Source organism: Trachemys scripta, unplaced genomic scaffold (genome assembly GCF_013100865.1).
Source record: "Trachemys scripta elegans isolate TJP31775 unplaced genomic scaffold, CAS_Tse_1.0 scaffold_124, whole genome shotgun sequence".
NCBI lineage: Eukaryota > Metazoa > Chordata > Testudines > Emydidae > Trachemys > Trachemys scripta.
In genome coordinates, this window is record NW_023260497.1 from 3,264 (window position 1) to 17,575 (window position 14,312).

Consider the following 14,312-nt stretch of genomic DNA (forward strand, 5'->3'; position numbering starts at 1 on the left):
ATCATCAAACAACTACAAGCCATGCTCAATGGGGACCCCGTCCTGAAAAAAAGCTTTCATGAACCCCCTCGTCTGGCCTTCAAAAAAACCCAACCTCTCCAAGCTCATCATCAGAAGCAAGCTCCCCACAGACCAGGACACACCAATGCATAGCGGCACCAGACCCTGCCAGAACAACAGATGCAAAACCTGCAGGCATATTTCCACTGCTATAATGACCAGCACCCCCACAACACACCTGTCAAGATCCATGGGTTCTACACATGCCTATCACAATATGCGGTGTACCTCATTCGATGCACTAAACGCTCCAGTAACAACTACGTGGGTAAAACCAGACAGTCACTACACTCTTGATTGAACTCACACAGGAAAATGATAAAAAGACACAAAACACCCTATAAGCTGTGGGTGAGCACTTTTCACAAAGCGATCACTCCATATCCGATCTCTCAGTCCTCATCCTCAAAGGAAACCTGCACAACACTTTCAAAAGACGAGCCTGGGAACTTAAATTCATTACTCTGCTAGACACTAAAAATCAGGGACTGAAGAGAGACACTGGATTTGTGGCTTATTACAACAACCTGTAACTCACTAACCCCCTCTTTTAGTCCTATGACTGCAGACGTGTTAACGGGCCGCTCTACCTTGAATAGTCCCTTACAATAAGTACTACTTACGCTGGACAATCTGTTCCACCCTGCATTTAGCTGTGATGTTGGGAGTACCTTTCCCAATCCTGAAGAAGAGCTCTGTGTGGCTCGAAAGCTTGTCTCTCTCACCCACCTGATATCTCTATAGATATATCTTGGCCAGTTTCACCCTCTGTTCCCAGTTAAGATTTAAAAGACTGGCACCATAACCCCACTTCCCCACCATTGACTTGTCTGGGCAAAGCCACATCATTCCTTTAATCTCGCTGCACAAACCTATCCCTCCAGCCCTGTGCCTGTCTTTTCTGCTCATCTCTGTATTCCCTCTAGTCTGCCAAGTATTGCAGGCCCCCAGGGAACAAAGGAAGCCACAACACGTTCTGGAGGATGCATGCATGAAGGGGACACGTACCCATCAATATCTGCGAGGTCCTCTTCATTGCGCAAGCTGAGCACGTAGAGGGTGGACATGGACACCACACTGGGAAGGAAAGAGAAGATTACACGCCCGGGGATAAGTATCTGCACTATGGCAGGAGGAAGGAGATTCTCCCTCTGCAGTACCACAGTGGCTGTCTGTCTCAATGGTCCAAACCCATCAAGGTTAGGTGGGGCAGCTGCAGGCCAGCTACCACTCCCTTCCGAGCCTTACCCTGCTTACAGGGTCCTCATCCAGGGCTCTTTTTATCATCAGCTCTTTAGTTGGCTGGGGGGATTGCCATGAGCTACCCCCGTCTGAACAGGCAATAGGCCAGCATTGCTCAGGCAGGGGCACTGAGGCTGATGGCAGACAGAGGAGAGGAAAGGGATCTGGGATAGGAAGGGCATTCCAGATACAGAGGCCAGCACAGAGGGATGTGTGGAAACATGAGCTGGAGAAGGAAACAGAGGCCCCCTCCATTTGTGGGAGGTGCTGGTGGCGCAGAATATGTAGCCCAGGTGAAGCCAGGGGCCAAATTTAGCCCCAAGTAAGCAGGTGTGACTTCCATGGATATCAGTAAGAGCTGTGCCCACTTACTCCAGGAACCAGTTTGTCCCAGGAACCGTAACCCTGAGGTGGGATGGAGCAGCGCCAGGAGGGGGGCACGCCTAGTGTGGCTGGCGAGGAAGATGCTTTTAGTGGAACCAGCCGGAGTCAGCGAGCAGGAGGGTGTCACAGTGGAGGTGAGAGACCTGAGGGCTGGAAGGGGCTGGGTTTGGAGAGGCCGGGGCGGGGATCTCTCCCTCCAACAAAAGGCAGCTTAGCACATCTGAGCCCCTGCTCTGGGGGCAGTGCACGGCGAGACGGTTGTGCTGGTGAAGCTGCCTAACAGATGCTTGCGCAGTCCTTGCCCTCAGTGAGAGAACTGCAGGAAGTGCCACAGACGTGGAGCACGGTCCTCGTTTAAATCCTGCTGTGTTTGTGTGTGAGGACGATGCGCTCCGGAGCAGTTAGGCAAGACAAGGGTTAGGTATCTGCCTTGTTCCTGGGCTGATTTTCAAGAGGAAAGATGGTCTTGTGATTAAGGGAGTCAGGAGACCTGTGTTCCATTCCCAGCTCTGCTGCAGACTCCCTGTGTGACCATGGCCAATCACTTCCCTCTCTGTACCCGAGGGCCCCATCTGCAGAACAATACTGACCCGCCTTGCCCAGCACTGTCATTCATCACTGTTTGCAAAGTGCTCCGAGACCCTCAGATAAAAGCTACAAGGAACTTGTGAAGTATGAAGATTCCTGTCGTTTTACAGTGTTGTGGCTTGCAGAGGGGCACTAGCACAGAGCTGTGGGATGCTGGAGGAGTGCCATGCAGAGGTGGGTGATGTGTTGCAGGACAATGCCATGTACCAGTGGAATGTCCTGCAGAGGCAGGTGGCTGACGGCAAGGGAATGCCACGTGCCAAGGGCCAGCCGTGGGCAGGGTTTAGCCACAGGAGTCGCTGAGTGGTGTTGTTAGCAGAGGCACTTGGTTTTCTATCACTTGCTCTTGCATTTGGGGCATTTTGTCACAAATTCATTCAGGAAAACATGATATGTTTAAAACAGAACAGAGCCATCCCTGCGGAGCCACATGGGGTGAGGAGGGGCAGGGATATATAAACGGAGATATACCTATCTCATAGAACTGGAAAGGACCTCGAAAGGTCATTGAGTCCAGCCCCCTGCTTTCACTAGCAGGACCAAGTACTGATTTTTGCCCCAGATCCCTAAGTGGCCCCCTCAAGGATTGAACTCACAACCCTGGGTTTAGCAGTCCAATGCTCAAACCACTAAGCTATCCCTCCCTCCTAGAGCCCAGCTGTGCCGTGGGGCGGGGGGAATCTCCCCAGGCTAGACCCCTGCTATGCCGTGGGGTGGGGGGAATCTCCCCAGGCTAGACCCCTGCTGTGCCGTGGAGCTGGGGGAATCTCCCCAGATTAGTCCCCACCCTGGCTGTGCCATGGGGCGGGGGAAGCACCTCCCAGTGCTGAGGGCAGAGAGCAGCCGCGGGACTGTGCAGTCTCTCACCTGAACGCCATGACGACGACCAAGGCGATGATGGTGCCTTGCAAGAAGCGCTGGCTGATGCAGGCTTGTTCCGTGATAACAGATGGGGACTGCAGGAGAAATGAAGGGGAATCAGCTGCCCGGCCGGTGCAGGGCTCACTGCATTTCTATTCCACTCTGCCCTGGGGCCTCTCCCCCGGGCCCCAGCCTTCCCCAGGATGGGAGGACTGCAGCGCAGGAGGCCATTCCTCCTGCATCCCACAATGCCCTTTGGTGGTCCTTGAAGCAGCAGCAGGATGGCTCATCCACAAGGCATTGGCTAGCCCCGCTGCGAGAGGCAGGATGGCCGCAGGGCACTAGGAGCAGGAGAAGGGGCAGCAGGAGGAGGACACAGCCAGTTCTGGCCTGACATAGGCCCCGCTCACATGTCCCCCACTGCAGAACACAGCCCCCAGGCTCTGCACCACTGCCCCAGAACAGCCCCCAGGCTCTGCACCACTGCCCCAGAACACCCACACTGTCCAGACACACAGCCCCCTACCTCACACCCCACATCCCTTCACAAAAGGCCCCCGTACCTTGCTGGCCATTTTGTGGGGCCTCTTTTTGTGGGGCACACTTCCTGCACGGCTGAACTGACTTCCTGTTTGGCTGCAAGCAGAGAAGAGGAGTTGAGGTGAGATGTGCCTGGCCAGGCCCCCAAGGGAGCCCACTGGGTGGGATGGGGTGCAGGTTGGGAACCTGACTCAGTAACTGCAGGAGGAAAGCTTTGAGCACCGCGGTGGGCTAAAGGGCCCTGTCCGACAGCCTTGTTGTTGGTGAAGGTCCAAAGGGGTGAAAGGAAATGCAGGGTGAACTCTGCCCCCTCACCGAGCCATCCGGCAGGCAGGGCCTGAAAAATGGGCTTCACCTGCTCCTCACGGGTCGGAAAGCATTAACCCTCAGGACCTTTAAGACTAACAGAAGTATTGGGAGCATAAGCTTTCGTGGGTAAGAACCTCACTTCTTCAGATGCAACTCTGTTGCTTTTTACAGATTCAGACCAACACGGCTACCCCTCTGATACTTAACCCTCAGGACGCGGCTCACCCTGGGATGGGACGGTCGGACCGGGCTGCCGTTTCTATGCTGCAGTCTTGTACACAGCCCGAGGTTCAGTTTGTTTCCCCGACAGCAGCTCATGGATCATCTCCAGTCCCCATTATCCTAGCACCGCACCAAGTTCTGATTTCCCCACATTCCCCACTGCCCGGCAGCCAGTGCCCGATGGGGGAATCTCCCTGTATTGCCCCTCACGCCAGTGCCAGGCAGCCAGCGCCCAAGGGGGAATCTCTCTGTATACCCCCCACGCCAGTGCCCGGCAGCCAGTGCCCGAGGGGGAATCTCCCTGTATACTCCCCATGCCAGTACCAGGCAGCCAGTGCCCGAGGGGGGGATCTCCCTACATTGCCCCCCTTCCCGCAGTGCCAGGCTACCTGGACCCAAGGGGAAATTTCCCTACACCCACCTCCAACACCAGGCTGCCAGCGCCCAAGAGGAAATCTCCCTGCAACCCCACCCCAGTGTCTAGGCAGGTATCTCCCTGTATTCCCCCCAGTGCAGGCTGACTGGTGTACAGGCCTGAGGTGGGACGCTCCTTTCTGCTCCCCTGCCCCACGTTTGGAGAGGGAGGGAGGGCGCCTGTACCTGAACGCCCCAGAGCTGACCGTTGACTTCATGCTGTCCAGCCGCTTGAGCTTAGCCAGCTTGTGACTCCACCGTTCCAGCTCGTCAATGCGGGTCTCCAGGTTGTCGGTCAGTTTGCAGAGCTCCTTCACTGCCCCAACGTTCTCCATGAAGATCCGCTCCTGCCAGGGACCACATTGTTCTGCATGAGCCCTCTCCGGGAGAAGAGGGACAGACTCACCCAAACCTGCCTGGCCTCCTTCAAATCTGTTGTCCTCTTGAGCCACTCCAGACCTCCCCTTCCCCAGTGGAAAGGTCACAGTGTGTCGCTCAGCACCCCGGTGGGGGGAAGGCATGAGAGGAAACCCACCCAACTGCAGACTAGCCATCGGGACACTGATATTTATACACATTGCTTAGTGTGCTTACTTCAAAACTGGATAAAGGAGGGTCTCTCAGGCACCAGCAGGCCTTGGCAACTGTCAGTGTACAGTCCTTCTCAATGACAGAGACATTCACCTACACCTCCAATCCTGACACTCCACAGAGCGAGCACCCTGCCAGCCTCCAGTACACCAGGGCACTCCAGTCCCAGGCCCCACTGCTCACAACTGCAGCGCTGTTCCATGGGGGTGGGGGGAGGTGCACTCTCAGGCGTCACCTAATTATCCCCAAACCCTTTCCCCTGTTTCTTCCCCCCACTGGGTCTTGTCACAATCCCAGCCTGAGTCTTGTGCACAACTGTTTGATCTATGTGCCTAGAACAATGGGGGCCTGGTCCTTGCCTGGGGACTCTGGACTCCGCAGGTAATTCATAGTAATAGGCAGGTCCCAGCTCAAAACCAACATGTTAAACTCTCCCCAGCAACCAGCAGGCAGCCAGTGCAGATCGTCCAGCCCCAGCGTAACATGCTCCTTGCGAGATACCCCACATAAACAGGCAGGCCCCCACCATGCTCAGCCCCAGCTCTTGCTTCCCTGTATGGTGCATTGCAGGAATCCAGTCGGTAGTGTACAAAACCACAGGGGCAGTAACAAGGTCCTACAAGAGTCAGATGCAGAAGGGAAAAAAAGACATGCCTGGCCACTGTTGCCACCTGGCCGTCTAACTGCAGAGGGGAATTGACCTGGAGCCAGGAAGGAACGGAGTCACCCAGGTTGGTTCTGTTCATTCCCACTACAGTCTACAGGCAAGTCAACCAAACCCCATGGTCAGCAATGCGAAAGGCAGCTGGTAAATCTCGTGAGATCAGCACGGACACCTGATTTTTATCCCCTGACGGTGGACATCATCTCCAAGGGAGCTAGTGTGGCCTCAGGCCACACCTGGGTCTGGATCCAGATTGCCCAGATCCAAGGAGTTCTGAGGGAGCCAGGTACTCCAAGCTGTCTTGCCACAACCTCCTTTGTCATCTGAACCAGAATGGGAAGATTAGATACAGAGTCCTAATTTGGCAAGTGATTTTTTTTGGGACGGGGCACAGGCCTCAGAACAGCCTACTTAAGGGAAGCCAGGAACCTGCCCTCCCTCAAGAACTGCTGTCAATGCCCACTAATGCTGGGCTCAGGTCTTCCCCAGCGGCCCTCACCAACCAGGAATGACCTGAGTCCAGAGTCCAGGTTGCGAAGTGACGCCAATGCTAGCTCACAGAACACATCTAGCTGAAACTCAAGCAGGAAAGACTTGGTTTAAAAGTGTTGGCAAGAGACCATTTCCTAGGTGTTAGATTTTGACTCTGTTTCACCTTTACCTTTACGTGAAGGGGAAAAAGAAAACACACCAAAATTCACCATCCTCCCCCCACCCTTATAATCACCAGTTCCTACTCTTCCCCCATCTGGTCTGTGGAGGGTACCACTAACCTTATTCACCACCAGGAAGTTCTCGATGGTTTTCCCATTGGCAAAGACCATGTCCCCAGTGTCTTTCACTGCTTCGGGAAGGATCTCCTTCACTTCCTGAGCAATGACACCTGCACGGAAACCACAGCACCACTCACCATGATTCTGGCCCCCGAGATGCCTTCCACAATAGCTGACTACTTCTCACGAGTCACTTGGTTGCTGACATGAACCCCACATACTATGCAGTGATTAATAAGAAACCAATATCCATCCCCGAGCTATCAAGACAGAGTGTAGGGACTTAATTTCCTGAAAGGCCTGCGCACAGTCAGAACGTAACCTCAGTCTAAAGCCAGTGAAAAACAGCTGGGAAAGGGACAACTGGATAAAGACTGACTCCCAGGTTCTTTGTATACCATATATGTATTCTATCATTTCTTTGGACTGCTGCAGGGCAGGAATGAGAGACATCAGCTCAGCTAGCATGGAGCAGCAGGGGGCGCTGTGAGTTATGACTAAAGAGCAACATTAGTTTGCACTAGAACTCCCACATAGCATACAACTGTGAGGATGAAGACCGTGGGTTGGTGCAGGGACCGTACCTGTCTCAGACGTGCTTTCAATGCCCACAGTGGTGGCGAACTCTGGCTTGTAGTTATAATGCACCAGCCGCATACGGGAGATCCTCTTCAGCTGTTCTGTGGTGTCCACCTGGGACAAGGCAAACACATGAGATCTATAAGTAGGACGCTGTTCTTTAATAGTCCAAGAATCTGGCTCCAGGCAGCAAAGAGCAATGGCCACAAGAGCGCTCATCAGTGTCTACAGCAGCAGGTCCCATAGACACGAGACCCAGAATGAGAATGCCCACCTGCTGGACACAGTCTGCTAACCAGCCAGGATTAAAATCCAGGATTCATCAAAAAAGGACCAGGTCAAATGACTCAAGAAAAGGGAGCCAGCCCCATCACATCCCCACACACCATGGGAAGGGGCAAAGACAGCTCTCAGAGATTTGAAGACCTCACTGCATCTAGTAACATTTGACTTTGCTGGAAGAGATTATCCAGATCAGTTAAATTAAGAACCTGCCAGGGCCTTCCCACAGGGCTCTGATTGGCTCTGATCTGAGGCTGGATAAAGTTTGGCTTGACGTCTTTGGTGGTTTTCACGTTTGTTGTTCGGCACTTTCTGGTTCCAGCTAGAAGAAGAGCTGAAATTCCATGAGACAGGCTGTGCCTGGGACAGAGGCTGTTCTGTTCTCATGGGATTTCCAGCTTGCAGGGTATGAGGCAGCTCACAAGCTCTCCTGTACTCAAGGGCTCTCCAGCTCAGCTGTGCAGATGGAGCATGCTCATATGAACACGCGAACTTTTTGAACATAAAAATGGCCCTGCTGGGTCAGACCAAGGGTCCATCTAGCCCAGTATCCTGTCTTCCAACAGTGGCCAATGCCCAGTGCCCCAGAGGGAATGAACAGAACAGGTAATCATCAAGTGATCCATCCCCTGTCACCCATTCCCAGCTTCTGACAAACAGAAGCTAGGGACACCATCCCTGCCCATCCCGGCTAATAGCCATTGATGGACCTATCCTCCATGAACTTATCTAGTTCTTTTTTGAACCCTGTTATAGTCTTGGCCTTCACAACATCCTCTGGCAAGGAGTTCCACAGGTTGACTGTGTGTTGTGTGAAAAAATTCTTCCTTTTGTTTGTTTTAAGCCTGCTGCCTATTAATTTCATTTGGTGACCCCTAGTTCTTGTTATGAGACAGAGTAAATAACACGTCCTTATTTACTTTCTCCACAGCCGTCATGATTTTATAGACCTCTATCATATCCCCCCTTAGTTGTCTCTTTTCCAAGATGAAGACTCCCAGTCTTAATAATAGCTCCTCATATGGCAGCCATTCTATACCCCTAAAATTTTTTGTTGCCCTTTTCTGAACCTTTTCCAATTCCAATATATCTTTTTTGTAGTGGAGCGACCACATCTGCACGCAATATTCAAGATGTGGGCGTACCATGGATTTATATAGGCATTATGATATTTTCTGTCTTATTATCTATCCCTTTCTTAATGATTCCCAACATTCTGTTCACTTTTTGGACTGCCGCTGCACATTCAGTAGATGTTTTCAGAGAACTATCCACAATGACTCCAAGATCTCTTTCTTGAGTGGTAACAGCCAATTTAGACCCCATCATTTTATATCTATAGTTGGGATTATGTTTTCCAATGTGCATTACTCTGCATTTATCAAAATTGAATTTAATTTGCCATTTGGTTGCCCAGTCAGCCAGTTTTGAGAGATCCTTTTGTAGCTCTTCGCAGTCTGCCTGGGTCTTAACTACCTTTAGTAATATTGTGTCATCTGCAAATTTTGCCACCTCACTGTTTAGCCCTTTTTCCAGATAATTTATGAATATGATGAATAGGACTGGCCCCAGTATAGATCCCTGGGGGGCACCACTATTTACCTCTTTCCAGTCTGAAAACTGACCATTTATTCCTACCCTTTGTTTCCTATCTTTTAACTAGTTACCAATCCATGAAAGCACCTTCCCTCTTATCCTGTGGCAGCTTACTTTGCTTAAGAGCCTTTGGTGAGGGACCTTGTCAAAGGCTTTTTGAAAATCTAAGTACACTATATCCACTGGATCCCCCTTGTCCACATGCTTGTTGACCCCTTTAAAGAATTCTAGTAGATTGTAAAGGGAAATCATGCCTCACCAAACACCATGTTGACTTTTCCCCAACAAATTACGATCATCTATATGTCTGACAACTCTGTTATTTACTATAGTTTCAACCAGTTCGCACGGTACTGAGGTCAGGCTTACTGGCCTGTAATTGCCAGGATCACCTCTGGAGCCCTTTTAAAAAAAATTGGCATCATATTAGCTATCCTCCAGTCATTTGGTACAGAAACTGATTTAGGTGCCTCTCCAGCCCCGCCACCCCACTCAGATTGGCCTCCTGTGTCCTGCCAGCCTTCCCCAGCTCTCACCTCCTGGATGTCGTCTTTTGCTCGGATGTCTGACGGGTGCATCAGCGATCCCATGACTTTCACGTTGCCATGGACCACCAGGGCTTCATCGGGGCGGTCGGTGTTGATGCCAACTCGGCCGTGGTGAAAAACCGTGTCAGGGAGCTGAGCCCGCTGCCAGAGGACGTCACTGTCACTCTCAAACTGACCCGGGTTAGAGGCCTGTGGAGAGGCAAGAGGGCAGCGACTGAAGAGCGTCCAGAGCAGCAGCAGAGACGAAACCAAAGAGAAGAGGGGCCAGTGCTGTTAGGCAGAGACAGCGTGAGCACTGGGGGCTTCAACAGACTCATCCCCCTGAAACATGCACCAGAGGGCCAGGGTGCCATGTGCAGCTGGGATGGATGGTGCATGGATGCCCCCACACAGAGGGTTACACTCCTATGTGATGAGAAGACCCCAGAGCTATCATGGCTGCCTGCCATGGTTCATGGCATCTGCATTCTAGCCCGGGCTTCCCGTCACCAGCAGGGATGGGGAAACGTGGTAAACTGGCTTAAGGAGCAGCAATGGAGCCTGCGTCAAGACTGAACTGCGCAGCCAGGCTGCGCCCTTATTCTAAGGTTACCTTGTATGTGAGGTGGGATGGAACCTTTGGGAGCCCAGGGCAGCCTGGGAAGGACAAGGAACCATGTTGGGTTTAACTGGCAAGTGTCTGCAGACCCAGCAATGTCAGGATATGCCTGTGATAAAATATCCACAGCCCCAGACTCAGGGCTCAGGTCAGATGACTCAGGCTTGTGGGGCTGTAAAATTGCAATGTAGATGTTTGGGTTCTGGCTGGAGCCTGGGCTCTGAGACCCTCCCCCACTGCGGGGTCTCAGAGCACAGGCTTCAGCCTGAGCCCAAATGTCTACACTGCAATTTTACAGCCCCACAGCGTGAACCTGCTGCCCCAGCCAGTCGTGGCCAGGCTGCGGGGTGTTTATTGCAGTGCAGACACACCCTAAGAGGCTCCCTGTCCAGCCTCCGATGGAAAAGCTCAGGCGTAGGTACTTGAATTGTTATCAGGTTGTGACCGCAGAGCTCGAAAGCCAGCAGTACCAGCTCCCCAGGAGGCTGCTAGGGGAGCAACCCGCCTGGACTCCCCCCCTCTCCCCTCCCAGTGCAGGGCAGCACGGTTAGCAGAGGACACACATGGCCCTGGGGTCATTGTGGGCGTGATGCAGAGCTCTGCGCAGTATGAAGCAATGCAACAAAACCAGACAGAGGAGCAGGAGACAGGCGTTCTGTGGGGGCCAAGGAGGGGTGAGGACTTTGCTCCCCATGCCTGAGGCAACAAAGCCCTGCCTGCACTTTGTGAGGAAACAGCCCTGCAGTGGGGTGTTCTCTGCTCTCTGATTGAGACTCTCTCAGCAGGCACCGGCCAATAGAATCAGACTAAACGCAGCATCTGCGTCCACACCTTTCTTCTCCCATTTCCTGAGCCTTACACTACCTGAACCCCTGGAATTGTGCTGATGCTCTCCCTGCCCAAAACGAGGACCACACAGACTCATCTCCCCAGAGGCCAGCACTGCTGGGACTGGGACTGCATGAGAGCAGGGGGCTACCAGGATGTGCCAACTCTCCCAACCTGGAGCAAGGATCATACTGAATCCCGCAAGGTGCTGCTGTGGGGTCTCTCACAGGGAGCTACTGGGCTGTATCTTATCTCCACACTGGCTAGGCCACAGCTGCAGCTGTGCCCTGCTCAGGGGGTTGAGTCTGTGTGGTCCAGCCTGTCTCTTTTTCCCACAGCTCTGTTGTGGAGCCCCCCGGAGGCTGCATAGCTTGTAATGTACTTACTTGTCTGCAGACTCCGGGGTCCCCGTCCGCCCTCCGTTTGTGTTTTACCCCCGAACTGGCCCTTTGCTAGAGGAAACGGACAAAGCACTTAAAAGGCAGAGACAGCCAATCACAACGTCACAGCCTGACTCTCACTGCTTCTGAGCAGCCACACGGGGCCGGAACCGAGCTACGTTCCTTAGATTCCCCATGGGAGACAAGAGCTCAACTAGCTGAACGCTGGGAGAACCTGTCAGGGGAATCCGGTCTCTTTCCTGCCTGGCCTTGACTACAGCCTTCAGCACTGCTGCCCCTCAGGCATCTGGAAAATTCAGCCAGGACACCCACTGAAGGTCCCAAGACAGCACCATTCCCTCACTCCCCATAGCCCCTTCCCGGGCAACATATCCCCAGCCTTGCACTCCCCTCCTGGAGAACGTGCCTTCTTCTCTGTCCGTGTCTCTCTGTGCTGGGCTCCTGCAGGAACACGTGGGCTGCCTTCTTCATAAAGTGCGGGAAGGGTTGGGAGCGGGGTCCCAGAAAGCGAGGCAGAGAACGGGGGGAAGGGCAGCAGGGGTCTTGAAGAGCCAGGCAAAGGGTTGGTGGGGGAACTGAAAAGCCAGAGAAGGGGGCAAGGAGCCCCAAAACAGTCAAGCAAAGGGCAGTGGAGCCCCTGAGAGGCGGAGGGAGGATAGGGGTGTTCTGTGAGTCAGGAGAAAAACTTACTCTGACGATGATGCGCTCGGAGATGTGGGCAGCCAGCGTGTAGGTCTGGTTCTGGGCATGGGCCTGGAGGGCCACCACGAGCATGAAGTACCTGCAAATGACAGACACCCACAAGGGTCATCTGCAGCAGGAGAGGAGCGCATCCCTGCGGGGGCACAGGACATGGCGGATATTGCCTCCCCTCACAGAGACAGGGAAGTCCCCATGCCACAGCGAGCACAGCTGGAATTCCAAAACTTCCCCCAGACAGGGACACACCTCTCACGGGCACTGTCTGATCCCGCCAGCACTCAGGTCTCCAAACATCCGCTGCCCCCATGGCAGCACTCCTCTACTGTAGCCCTGTCTACAAGTCTGGTCTCCTCCAAGGCCTGCAGCGGGACCTGCCCAGGTGAGGGTCCTATCGGTGCTCACAAGCTAAGCAGGGCTGGGCTCAGCTCGGTACTTAGACCGGAGGTTGGAAAAGAAACCCAGGTTACCACGGTGACTGGTGCTAGTGACTGAGTAGAGTTCGCTCTTCACTCCATGTCGGTACTGAGCCAGCTCCTCAGCACGGTGCCAGGGGCCGCAGCGCTGTTGGAGCCCCAGGCCCAGCTTTCAGATGGTCATGGATGCTTGCCCTGGGGCTCTCCCTACAAACGCTTCAGCCAGCGCATTCGGTGTCTGGCAGGACAGCTCCTCAGCACCCTTCCCCATACCCCTTTCCGTTCTGTCTGTCATGGCCGCCTGCATGAAGTAGCAGTGCTCCCGGCCAGCAGGGGCAGCTCTGCAGCAGTCTGCTCCCCAGTTTGGCCTCCCTGAGTCCCACGTACGCAGCCCCGCCAAACCCCCGTTGCAGGCTTGGAGGGAACCATGCTACTCCATACCTCTGGTCAGGGTTGGGCTTGCCCTTCTTCCTCATGTTATTAGCCGTGGTCTCGCTGAAATGCAGCCGCCCCACGGTGACCTTCGTGACCTGCTCCGGAGGCAGGTTGACCCTGGAGGGGGAAGCAGAGGAGCCACTGAGGACACAGAGCTGGAAAGGAGGTCGCACAGAAAACGGCCATTTCCCCTCATGTGGGAAGATCAGCCCCCAGTTGCAATCATCTAGGGAACTCCCACCTCTCCCTCACTTCAGAGGGTGCTGCCAAAATGCCTCAGATCAGGCTCTGGGAGTCAGGGGGACCCACCACAGGTTAGTTGAGCTCTGGGCGTGGAGGGGAGAGGAGTCATTGTTTTGGGAAGTGAAGGAGTCAGAGAGAGAGAACACTTTAGATGCACTACCCGCCTGAGCCCTCCATGCTAGCTCCCCGTAGTACCCCCTCGCCCTACTCTGTCCTCCTACCCTCAGGGGTCCTCATACCAGGATCCCTCAATCTCCCCCCTCCTTGGGTGGCTCTCCTGTGACAGGGTCCCCACGTTCAGGCCGCCACGTCCTGGGCAGTACTCACGTGACAGGGTTGAAGGGCCGTTTGCTGCGGTCAGACTGTGACTGCTCTATGTTGATCGATTGGTTCAAGGCCTCTAACTGAAGGGAAAGATCCAGGAACATTACAGAGAGTGGAACAGCAGGGCTTTCTCCTCTCTCAGCCCCTTTTCCCAAGCCACAGTTGTCCCAAGGACAATCCATCCAGCCACTTACCCACAATACATCAACAGTGCCAATCACCCCAGCGTCTGGGCACCCATAATTACCCCCTGGGAATTTGTCTCACTGGCACCATAACTCCTGCTCAGAAAAGGCCATATTTACTTTGTTCCCTTACCATTGCCTGTACCTCCCCTCCTCTTCTCCAGCTGTAAGAGAGGGCAGGAGTTTCCTGCACCGACGGGGCCAGACTGCCTGATCCCTGCTCCTCACACACAGACCCAAATGTACAGGCACTGATGTACATACACACATACAGAGCCCTAAGATAGGGTTACCATACGTCCGGATTTTCCCGGACATGTCCAGCTTTTTGGGCTCCAAATCCCCGTCTGGGGGAAATCCCAAAAAGCCGGACATGTCCGGGAAAATTGGGACATGCGGGCGGCGGTGCTGGGCCGGGGGCCGGGGACGCCGAGCACCGGGGGCTGGCGGAGCCGAGCACCGGCGGTGCCGGGGACCAGGGGGCCGGCGGGGCTGAGCGCCGGGGGTGCCGGGGACCGGGGGCACCGAGC

General features: G+C 54.1%; 1 protein-coding gene across 1 annotated transcript in view; it reads right to left on the minus strand.

The window, feature by feature from the left end:
* Positions 1 to 894: 894 nt before the first annotated feature.
* Positions 895 to 14,312, minus strand: part of LOC117870275 (myelin regulatory factor-like) — a gene marked incomplete at its 5' end in the record, with an annotated part of 47,093 nt that continues 33,675 nt past the window's right edge. Inside the window, 11 exons of the mRNA XM_034757364.1 lie at positions 895 to 1,137; positions 3,142 to 3,230; positions 3,699 to 3,771; positions 4,807 to 4,967; positions 6,649 to 6,758; positions 7,233 to 7,341; positions 9,642 to 9,842; positions 11,466 to 11,531; positions 12,171 to 12,261; positions 13,037 to 13,147; positions 13,601 to 13,677. Of these exons, the coding sequence (XP_034613255.1) occupies positions 966 to 1,137; positions 3,142 to 3,230; positions 3,699 to 3,771; positions 4,807 to 4,967; positions 6,649 to 6,758; positions 7,233 to 7,341; positions 9,642 to 9,842; positions 11,466 to 11,531; positions 12,171 to 12,261; positions 13,037 to 13,147; positions 13,601 to 13,677 (1,260 nt within the window). The remainder of the gene's footprint in view (positions 1,138 to 3,141; positions 3,231 to 3,698; positions 3,772 to 4,806; positions 4,968 to 6,648; positions 6,759 to 7,232; positions 7,342 to 9,641; positions 9,843 to 11,465; positions 11,532 to 12,170; positions 12,262 to 13,036; positions 13,148 to 13,600; positions 13,678 to 14,312) is intronic.